Below are 12,291 nucleotides of genomic sequence, written 5' to 3'. Positions count from 1 at the left end.
CACATGATGCTCACGTAAAAGACTTTATCCTTATATTGCGGCAGATATATAATATGCAATGTATGCTTACCACCGTGAGTGGAAGCTTTGTTAAAGGCAGAAGTTTATTTGCTCATGTACTAATCATATTAACTAATGTTGCTTTCGGCATTTGCATTATTTACCAACCATCGTGACTTGACTATTGGTATGCCTCATCACTGTCAGGTGGTATTGGAGCATAACCCTTCACCATGTCTATTCCCTTTATACACACATATATATATGATGATCTGCGGTGTGGAGTAGATCAATAACGGTGGAAATCATACTCTCACATCGCAGATCATCATACATATCAGTCTAAGATATATTCAGTTTTCGTCCTTCAGTACATTATTTCATTCATCAATAAACACCAAGAAATAAGAATTACTGTACCACTGTAATTCAACTTTTGCATTATCGAGACATATTGAAATTGAGATTTATACTAATCAAGACCTCAGCATATTAAAACTTTACATGGTATCAGAGCCAAATTGGTAGAGAAATCTCAAATTTTGAATTGAAGGAAGAAATAATGGCAAATAACGTCAGAGTGGAAGACAGACTTGAAGGTGCATCAAATTTCTTCTCTTGGAAAACCCGTATCATTACGATTCTGGAAGAACTGGAACTTGAAGACTACATTGAAAAAGATATCCCAATACCTCAAGATGAAACCGAAAAACTCACCTGGAAAAAACGTAATAATAAAGCAAGGAAAATCATTGTTGATTCAGTTAAAGATCACATCCTTCCTTCTATATCAGAGATCAAAAGTGCATATGAAGTATTCAAGACCATAAAAAATTACATTTGAGATAAATAACTTAAGTAGACTAAATCACCTTAAAATCTCAATTACTAAATACTAAAACGGAAAAAGGAGATTCTATTCACTCTTACTTTGAGAAAATTAATAAAACGAAGAAACAATTATCTTCCATTGGAAACAAAATAGAAGATCAAGAACTTTCATTAATAGCTCTGAGAGGGCTTCCAATGTCTTGGGATACCTTCATAAAAGTAGTAAGTAGACCTTCAATTCCTACGTTTGATCAATTGAAAAATGAATGCATAGCAAAAGAATAAAGGTTAATCTCCAGAGGGATCACTTCAAATCAAGAGGGAGAGAATCAAGCTCTTCACACTGTCTCGAATAAACGAAAGAGAAAATTCAATAATAATAAAAAGAATTTTAATAAAGATCATTCTCATGTTAAGTGTTATAAGTGTGAGAAGCTAGGACACATCTTCAGAAACTGTCTAGAAAGAGAGAAAATTCTAGCCTCCCTTGCTGAAACAAAGGAAGATGAAAATCAACTATACTATTCCGCACTTTCAAGTGAAGTAAATTCAAATAAAGAAGCTTGGATTGTAGACAGTGGTGCATCCTGTCACATCTCTAGATTCAGAGATATGTTTGATACATTTGGAACTTATATCACTGAAGGAGTTACAATTGGAGACAATTCTACCTATCCTGTAAAAGGTATTGAGACATGTTCTATAAAATTAAAAGATGGAACTACACTTAATCTTAAAGATGTCTTATTTGTACCAGGCATAAAAAGAAACCTAATTTCTATTTGAAGTCTAACCGATGATGGATATCATGTCACCTTCAACAAAGACAAAGTACTATATTGGCCTAATAACTCAAATATGAAAACTGCTATTATCATAGGGTCCAGATTTGGAACATTATATAGATTAAGCAATATTCAAACTCAAGCCCTTAGTCTTGAAACATACAATGTTAATAAATTATGGCATGGACGACTTGGGCACATTGGGTTTAGTTCACTTCCTAATTTAGATAAGATAACTTCTGGTACTCCTAAACTAAACTCATCTCATATAGGAACTTGCAAAGGGTGTGCTCTAGGGAAAATCATAAAAAAAAACTTTTCCCTCTAGTGAACATAAGTCAAAATCAATCTTGGAACTAGTCCACTCAGAATTTTGTGGACCCATGCCCACACCTTCTCTAGGTGGTTTCCTTTATTACATATCCTTCATTGATGATTTTTCTAGGAAGACTTGGATCTATTTCTTGAAAGTCAAAGAATCAAATGAAGTTCTATCAAAATTCAAAACCTTCAGAGCATTAGTAGAAAATCAGACAAGTAAAAGGATTAAAACATTAAGATCAGACAATGGAGGAGAATATACATCTAATATCTTCAAAAGTTTTTGTAATTCTGTTGGGATTAAGAGGGAGTATATAGTACCTTATAATCCTCAACAAAATGGAGTCGTAGAAAGGAAAAATAGAACCATCATTGAAGCTGAAAAGTTATGTTACATGATCAAAATATGCATGTATCATTTTGGGTAGAAGCTTCTAAGACTGCAGTATACATTCAATGTCCACATTCATTTCTAAAGAATACCACACCTGAAGAAGTCTTTCTCAAGGACCAAACTTGAACCTTCTAGGAAGAGAGGTATATTTATAGGATATAGCGAAAATTCCAAGGGTTATAGAATTTATATTCCTGGACAAAGATCAGTTGAAATAAGTAGAGATGTAATTTTTGAAGAGGATTCTGCCTTAAAACTTTCAACCAGCATAGAAGATGAACCAATCTCAGATGATGAGGAAATTAGACAAACTGAAAATTAGAGGGAGCACACACCTGAAGAGAGAGAACCAGATATAACTAATGGGAAGAAAAGACCATTATGGGCAAGGAAGATGCTTGAAGAAAATAATGTGGAACCAGATGAGATCTCAAAAGAAAACAAGAGAACTCGAAATCAATTATGTTACACTGCTCTTATAACTGAGCTAAACAAAACTGAACCATCAACAGCTGAAGAAGCCCTAAAGTCACAAGAGTGGAAAGATGCTATGGTAGAAGAATACAATTCCATAATTCAGAACGATGTCTAGGATATTGTAACTAGGCCTAAAGACAAAATAGTTGTATCTTCAAAATGGTTATACAAAATCAAATATGCCGCTGATGGAAGTATTGAAAAACACAAAGCTAGATTTGTTGCTCGAGGATTTTCTCAAAAAACTGGCATTGACTATGAAGAAACTTTTGCTCCAGTAGCTCGTTACACTTCTGTAAGAACAATTATTGCAATTACAGCATCAAAAGGATGGAAGATTCATCAAATGGATGTAAAAACTGCATTCCTAAATGGGGTCATTAATGAAGAAGTCTACATAGAACAATCTGAAGGGTTTGATGGAGCCTAAAAATTTAGGTCTCCATTTGTGAAATGATGTTGAAAATTTGATGAAATATCCCTATGTGAAGATTTTTAAAAAATCCTACAAATGGAGGGTTTTCATATCCTTTACAACAAATTCCCATTGGGAAATAGGATTGAATGAGATCACTGTGACAGGCATTTTTGCCACCATTGGGCAGGATTTTCAAATTGATCTTTTTGTTCTTTTATCAAGGCATTATTCGAATTATCATGTCAAATAATGTCAAAGGTTGGAGCATTTATTGGAAGTTGTTCATCACTTGCAGCCATTTCACAACCTCAGGCCTGCAATATAGTTGCTGTCTTCACTTCAGGCAAGGAATTCTAAGGGCAAATGTGTATTATATCAAGAAATGGTGGAATGTTTCTAGACTGGTACCCAAGATGCACGAGGAATATTTTCAAAACAAAAGAATGCATGCAAAATAATGCATAATGAATGTTGACAGTGAGAAACACATTAGATATAAATGTTACAGAAAATCTGATCAAGGGGAGTTTGCTAAAAAAATATGTAAAACTTGCCTTGTGTATACCAACAAGAGGTAAAGAGTTTGTGCATACTGAAATAAGCATTTCTTGCATGTCTGTTGCATACTTGGACTAGAGATTATGTGGGATTCTATTCATATCAAGAGGTTGTAGATGACAATGAAGAAAACTGCATGAATTCAGAAGAGATAAGTATTACGAATGTTGTTATTTTGCTTAGGATCTATTCATTCTCAATTCAATATGTGTGTATTGCAAGTGATGCAGAATGCAAGAATCAACCAGGGTGTGAGCAGCATTGATGTATTGCATAAGGGCAATTCCATTCCCAGGAACATGAACATGTTTTTGTCTCAGTTCTTTCCTTCTAGCATGTTCTCAGTACGGATGCATTTTACCAATGCATTTCAAGCTTTCCCATCGGGTTTAGTTCTGTCCTTCAGAAATTCTATATATCTAGTAATGATTATTTGAGCAGCTAAATAAATGTATCCACTGGTCTGTAGCTTTGTTTTCAAAACCGTGCCCAAGGAGCTCTTGCATAGATTGTTTGACAATGATGAAGAGAATAGGCTTGCAAGCTTGAAGTGTGTGGGACTAACGAGTTTGATCTGAGGAACACTATAGGATGTACCCAGCCTGTGAAAGCAAGAAGACCGGTGTATTCATCGTTTTGCAATCTATTTGAGGTAGGCAGGATGTATGTTTCTCTAATTTTGGTCATATCTAATGTTCGGCGTGTCTATTGCAGGGTTAGGAGCACATACGTGAGTGAAAGGGAGATCGAGAGCTTGAGTAATGGGTAACGAAGGAGGATAAGTCAATACTTCTTCTTACACGACTAAATGAGAGGAGCCATGTGGGGATTGAACCGGTGATATGTGAAAGAGGGGAGATTGGCAAAAGACCTGAAGATGAATCAGATTTTGTTGAAACTATTCGAGTGCCAAGATATGGACGGGTTTTCACTTGTGGATGTCAGACCATGGACACGTATGGAGAAAAGGTGGAGTTACGTGCAAGCACTATAAAATCTGCCGTTTAAGATATATAAAATGTATGAATAAACCAGCAGTTGTTCTTGGCTTTGATATATAAACATTAGTTAGTTTTATTTATGAAAAGGTGTAATGTTTGATAAAGCAACGAACATCCTTCTAAAACTTATAAATATGAGATGTAAAAGCCAAACCAATGGAGAGACTTACGAGAAAATTCATTCTTATATTTTAAAATTTTACCTATCCTATGCTCTATGATGTATTATATTTTTAAATGGGCGGAAAAATGAATTTTTGAACTAAGCCCGTGGATTTGAGTTAATGGGTGGATTTTGTGCAACCCAAATATGTTCGCAATAGATGGATCATCTGTAAGGAATGTCTTTATTGTGATTTTATTTCCAACATTATTATTTATTTTAAATTTTGGAGTTTTACATTATTAGTAAGTTGTGTCCTTTATAAATGTTTTTTTATTATTTTCTATAAATATTTTAATATTCGAATAAGTGGATTGAGTCGTTATTGTATTTTAAATTAGATAAACATAAATATTGTGAAATATTTAATTATTTCCGTATTTATGTCTAATTTGTCTCTACAGGAGTTAAAGTGCATTTTAGACTAATTTAAATTGCGTTTATATAATTGATCCGTCGCATCTTAATTATTAAAATTGTTTATAGTTAAAATATATTAAACTTTATAAAGTTGTACGTTTCAACTTATAATATTGACTCTAATTGCCCATTTAATTAAGCACTGGTCTTTTACTCCTAGTTCATAATCCATATGCTGGCAACTGTTTCATTTCTTTCCATTGAAGAATTAATCTATTCATTTGTTGCAATCATCTGTAATAATCACTTTTATTTAAAAAACATTCATACAATTATTTACTTTTATTCTTTATTCGTAATTTGCAATCTTAAAGCTTTCTATAATTCTTGTCATTTTGAAAGCTTTCATCGCATTAGCGTTTTAACCAATCTGCTTTAAGCATCTTGGATATAAGGTTGTTGTCTAGGATCCAGTACACCCGCCTCGGTTTTGCAAAGTCAAAAGTGTAGGAGATTTACATCACGTCGATTGATCTCGTCAAGTTGGCCTTAACCAGTTGGATATCCCAACATCGAGCAGGCAAGGCTCGTAGGATTCCAATCTACAGTTTTGGGAACCAACACAGTTCACCATAAAAGATAAAAAATTACATGTATGTAAACTCAAGAAAGCACCCTATGGTCTCAAACAGGGTCCTCAAGCTTGGTATGAAAGGATAGATAACTACCTATCCAAACTTGTATACTCAAAAAATGAAGCCGACTCGAACATATACTTCAAAACCACAAATGATGAAATGGTAATACTTGTTCTATATGTTGACGACTTGCTAATAACAGGTGATGATAAATTAATTGAAAAATATAAACAAGATTTGATAGCTGAATTTGAAATGAAAGATTTAGGGTTATTACACTACTTCTTGGGATTAGAAGTTAATCAGAAGAAAGACTACGTTTTCTTACATCAAGGAAAGTACACTCAAGATATTCTGACTAGATTTGGAATGATGGATAGTAAGCCCTTATCTACTCTGATGGAAACAAACTTACACAAGCTAAAAGAAGAAGCATCAAAATCTAAGGACATTGATCCTACTCTCTTCAGAAAAATAATTGGATCTCTTATGTATCTTGTGAATTCCAGACCCGACATATGCTATGCTACAAATGTCCTTAGTCATTTTATATGTAAATCTAAGAAGATTCATCTTATGGCTGCAAAACATATATTAAAATATTTATGAGGATCTATTGGCTTTGGATTAAAGTATGAAAATGTTGAGATAAATTTGAAAGGATATACTGACTCAGATGGGCGGGTTGTTCCTCTAATCGCAAAAGCACTACAGGTTGTTGCTTCAGTCTTGGGTCAGCAGTGATATCTTGGTTCAACAAAAAATAACCAATTGTTGCCTTGAGTTCTACTAAAGCTGAGTATGTAGCTGCTTCCATGGGAGCACATGAAGCAGTTTGGTTAAGGAAACTACTATTTAGGCTATTTGGAAAACCTCTAAAACCAACTGTGATTCATTGTGATAATCAAAGTTGTATCAAGCTGTCAGAAAATCCAGATTTCCACAATCGATCAAAGCATATTAAGACTCCCTATCACTACATAAGAGACATGGTCGGCAGAGATATCATTAAATTGAGTTATATCAGTACAAATGAACAAAATGTTGATATTTTCACCAAACCTCTTGCGAAGTTGAAAATTGTGTACTTCCGAGGTAAACTTGGTATGACATTATTGTAAATGAATTTATTATCTAATATTCATGAATACAAATTATTTTTGCTTACAAGCTTGTATTGTGAAAAGTGACGACTTTTCTTGTGAAAGGTGACGACCTTTTGTGTCTTCTGATCCTATTATAAAGTGACGACTTTATTTTAGTTGATCTGTCTTCAAACAATGGTTGAATTTGGTGTTATCTTTGTTCTTTGGGCCGGATTTTGCCGAACACATTGATAACCTTCATGGGTCTTTTGGGCGATAGCCAAACACCATGAAAACCCATTGTTTTGAAAGTTTGGGTTATCTTTGTTCTTTGGGCCGGATTCTGCCGAACACATTGATAACCTTCATGAGTCTTTTGCGCAATAGTCGGACACCATGAAAATCCATTATGTTTTCTTTCTTCTTTCTCTCTTTTAGTCAGAGTAACGAGAATCGCCATAAAATCGCCTGAATCGGCGATTCGGCAATTAGATTCAGCAATGGCGATTTTTTTGGAGTCGGAAATCGCCATTGCCGATTTCTTCAAGTGAATCGCCGATTCAGGCGATTCAGGCAAAAAATCGCATGAATCGCCTGGAAAAATCGGCAGGAATCGCCCACGGCCAATAAAGTATAGAGTTGTAAAAAAATTTTAAATTGCTTGTTTTTTTTACTTTGTTTTTGACCTATTCTCTTTGTTATAACCCTAAAGGGCCTTCTATTTGTTTAACATGAGTAGAAGAGAGGAAAAGTGAGAGAGAAGAAGAGAAAAGAAAAGCCATAGGTTTCTAACCGGCAAGAAGAAAGAGCACAAAAGAGATCAGCAATCCATTTGGGGAGGCCATCAATTGCATTGGGAGCATTAGGGAGCCAATCTCAACACTCCTCAACTCATTTGCAAGAGGTAAGTGCTCTTTTTTTTTTTGCATGTTAGTGTATTATGCATTTTTTGTTAAATTTTTATAGTTTTCAAGATTTTTAGTTTAGATCTTGAATGTTCTTTATTTTTACTAAGTTGCAAACTAGGGTTTGTTGTTTTGTAGCTTTTATTAGCTTCAAACTTTGATATTTTACATATAAATTTTTATTGCAACAGCCTTTGCTTTCATTTTTTGCAAATTCGCAATGGGTAGAAAAGATGAATGTTGGAAATATAATGAAGAGTTTCCTGGAAGAACCAAATATCAAACAAAATGTATTTTTTGTAAAGAAAAAATAACTTCTGGGGGTATTTATAGATTGAAATACCACATTGCTGCTATACCTGGACACGATGTTACAATTTGCACTCACCAAACTCCTGAGGCAAAACGCACTTGCTTAATGGCATTAGAAAAAATTGAAAAAGACAAAGCCAATAGGAAAATGCAACTTGAAGGGTTAAGGGGTATTGGCTCCCATGTTCCCGCATCCGCATCTGCAGCCGCATCCACATCTGCATCTGCATCAGCTTCTGCATCTGTAGGTTGTGTTGGAGAGGGTTCTTCTAGGCCTCCTTTTTATCCTAGTTCTTCTACTCGTGCTAGTGCTAGTCGGTCACATACTGAGACAGAGTCCCACACCAACCTATTGCAGCCTAGAGTGCGGAAAAACAGAATGGATAGTTACTTTGTGCCCCGCACTTCTCCTGGTTCCCAACCCACGCTTGAGGGCATGGGTTTGAACAAGGAAATTCATGATGCTGCCAGAAAGGAGATATGCAAATTTTGGTACTTTTGCAACATTCCATTTATTGCAGCCAGGTAATTGATTCTTTTTTCGTTGTTTTCTTTAAAGTTAAAATTAAAAGTAAAAGTAAAATTTTAATTATATTTACTTGTTTTATAATTTGAGTCTTTGACATCTAAATTTTTATTTGTGACAGGGCTCCTTATTGGCAGAACATGATAGACGCGGTTGCTATTTGTGTTCCGGGGTTTAAAGCCCCAACTGAGGCTGAGTTGAGCGAATACCTCTTGGATGAGATGGTAGAGGACATGAGGGCTAAGCTCGAGGAGAACCGAAAGGAGTGGATTGCAAAGGGTTGCACCATCATGACTGATGGTTGGACAGATAGGAGGAATAGAACACTCCTCAATTTTCTTGTATCCTGTGGAGGTAATTGATCATTCTACTTTCCTACATACATAATTGTAAATTTTGATTTGTTGAATGCTAATTTGTTGATGATCCATTTAATTTTAATATTCTAATTCGTTGTTTTGTTACTTGTAGGATATACCATGTTCATCAAATCCATTGATGCTTCCGCACATGTAAAAAATGCCACATACTTATGTGAGGCTATTGAGGAAGTCATAGCAGAGGTGGGAGAACAAAATGTGATCCAGGTGGTGACGGATAATGCAGCAAGTTATGTTGCTGCAGGTAAACTTTTAACTTTTCAAGTTTTGAAAATAAATTTATTTGAATTTTGAAATTTGAATTTCTAATTGACTTAAAATTGTTGTAGGTAAACTTTTGATGGAGAGGCACCCCACCATATTTTGGTCCCCTTGTGCGGCACATTGCATTGACCTCATGTTGGAGGAAATTGGCAAACTTGAGTTTGTCAAGTCATGTGTGGAAAGGGCAAAAAAAATATGCAAATTCATTTATAATCATTCATTTGTCCTTAGCACAATGAGGAAGTACACAGAAGGCAAAGAGTTAGCTCGCCCAGGTATCACGAGGTTTGCCTCGAATTTCATCACCTTGCAGTCCTTGTTGACATCAAGGAATGAATTGAGGAGCATGTTTGTTGGGCGGGAGTGGATTTCCTCTTCCTATGCTATGACCACTGTAGGGATAGATGTGGCGGATTGCATATTTGATGAGGATGGTTTTTGGAAACCCGCTAGAGAAATCTTGCAGGTAAATTTATTGCAATTTAACATTTAGTATTTTACTTTTACTTTAAGTTATATTATTTTATATTTAAGTTTTGACTCAAGTTTTTTGTTTTACTTTATATGTAGGTCACTGAGCCCCTTGTAGCTTTGCTACGAACTGCTGATGGGGAGAAGCCCTCTATGGGCTACATTTATGAGGGCATGGATAGGGCCAAGGAGGCCATCAGAGCCCAATATGCAGGAGTGCAGGAGAGGTATGGCCCTATTTGGGACATCATCGATAAGAGATGGCAGAATCAGCTCCATCGACCCATCCATGCAGCAGCTTACTTTCTGAATCCGGCATATTGTTTCCGTCCTGAGTTCAAGGCGGATGCGGAGGTTCTCACTGGCTTATACACAGTGATTCAGAGGTTGAGTAGCGATGAAGATAGCGCTGCTGCGATTGTTGAGCTAAACCAGTTCAACAATAAAGAAGGGCCACTTTTCTCTAGCAGGATGGCCATAAATGCTCAGACAACACTACAGCCAGGTAAAAATTAAATAATATATTCAATGTTCATGAATCTAGATTCTAATCTTAAAGTTGATTATGTAATTTTAGAGTTAACTTGTAATTTGTAAATGAGACTAATTGTTTCTATTTTCAATTTTTCCCTTATTGCAGATAGATGGTGGCAAATGTTTGGAGCCACAACCCCAAAACTTCAAAAAATTGCCATTCGTATTCTGAGTCAGCCAAGCAGCGCTTCTGGATGTGAGCGCAATTGGTCCATGTTCGAGCACATCCATTCGAAGAGGAGAAACAGGTTGACAGTGCAGAAGTTGAATGATATTGTCTTTGTTCATTACAACCTCCGTCTTAGGATCAGACAGATTTTGGGCACTGACTCCTCTCCGATCATTCTAGAGGAGATTGATCCAGAATTAGAGTGGCTCACAGAGGTTGTGGATCCAGTCTTCACTGAGGAAGACCGTGTGTGGGTTGACCAGGTGGATATAGAGGCTGAGGCAGCTAGAGCACGTTCTTCAGGCATTGGTAGACGCACACGTGCACGCACAGGCACAGGCCCTAGCGACGTTCATGAGCCCATCTTACATGCGGGAGATATGGCTTGGCAGTCCTCTAGGACCTACATTAGACGCCTTGCTACTAGGCAAACTGGATACTCAGAGGCTAAGGCTGAGGCTGCAGCCGAGCTTCAGGATGATGTTGAGGATGATGATGATGACTATGAGTCTGAAGCTTGAGCTGGAGCCTTGTTTTTATATTTTATTTACAGATATTGATACTGAATCATTGATAGACATATGTTTCAAACTTTCATGGATCTTCATCTTAGATTCTTACATACATTTATGATTTGATGTCTTATGGATCATCTTACATACATTCTATGATTTAAATCATTGTGATCATTTGATTTCTATTTACTTCAGCTAGCCTACAATTTACATTTTAGATAAAATAGTTACATATGTGATGGATTTTATGTTCCATGTTTATGTATGTTAAGTTTTAACTTCTATTTGATGATGTTATAGTGTGTTTAAGTTATATTCAATAAAGGGTGCACGAAATAAGTTTTAAATTGTTAAAATCTTTAAATTTAAAGGGTTTTTTCAAATTTGCCGATTCATTGCCGATTCATTGCCGATTCACGATTCGATTCGGCCTTGCCGATTCCAATCCGATTCCGATTCTTGTTACTTTGCTTTTAGTTTAAAACATGATGATGATTACACCTTATTATGTAAGTTAAACTTATTTCAATTTCCCTTGCTAAAGAGGGAGTGTTAAGAATGTTAGCTTGTGTGAGATTGAATCTATATTTTTATGTCTATCCTCAAATTAATCTTACATAACTGATCCATTAATTGTATATATATATATATATATATATATATATATATATATATATATATATATATATATATATATATATATATATATATATATACAGATACATATATACTTAAGATTATATTAAGCATCTATATAATGTAATCAGTTTATACTGCCGATAGCACATGATGCTCACGTAAAAGACTTTATCCTTATATTGCGGCAGATATATAATATGCAATGTATGCTTACCACCATGAGTGGAAGCTTTGTTAAAGGCAGAAGTATATCTACTCAAGTACTAATCATATTAACTAATGTTGCTTTCGGCATTTGCATTATTTACCAACCATCATGACTTGATTGTTGGTATGCCTCGTGACTGTCAGGTGGTTTTGGAGCGTAACCCTTCACCGTGTCTATTCCCTTTATACGCACATATATATATGATGATCTACGGTGTGAAGTAGATCAATAACAGTGGAAATCATACTCTCACATCACAAATCATCATACATATCAGTCTAAGATATATTTAGTTTTCTTCCTTTAGTACATTATTTCATTCATCAATAAACACCAA

At 35.3% G+C, this 12,291-nt stretch overlaps 2 protein-coding genes across 5 annotated transcripts in view; one reads left to right on the top strand and one right to left on the bottom strand.

Annotated features, from left to right (window-relative positions):
• The window catches only part of LOC149551577 (fumarylacetoacetase-like), a 140,994-nt gene that overhangs the window by 95,096 nt on the left and 33,607 nt on the right, over nucleotides 1–12,291 (bottom strand). The gene's annotated exons all lie outside the window — the stretch shown is intronic.
• On the top strand, nucleotides 7,731–9,947 carry LOC149551578 (uncharacterized). The gene is made up of 4 exons (XM_089789708.1): nucleotides 7,731–7,935; nucleotides 8,128–9,128; nucleotides 9,246–9,398; nucleotides 9,484–9,947. Exons 2-4 carry the CDS (start codon nucleotides 8,915–8,917, stop codon nucleotides 9,909–9,911), a joined length of 795 nt encoding a protein of 264 aa, XP_089645834.1. The 5' UTR covers nucleotides 7,731–7,935; nucleotides 8,128–8,914; the 3' UTR covers nucleotides 9,912–9,947.

This window comes from Cupressus sempervirens, chromosome 6 (assembly GCF_028749045.1).
Source record: "Cupressus sempervirens isolate cs-2001-9-10 chromosome 6, ASM2874904v1, whole genome shotgun sequence".
NCBI lineage: Eukaryota > Viridiplantae > Streptophyta > Pinopsida > Cupressales > Cupressaceae > Cupressus > Cupressus sempervirens.
This window is presented reverse-complemented; position numbering and strand designations above follow the sequence as displayed.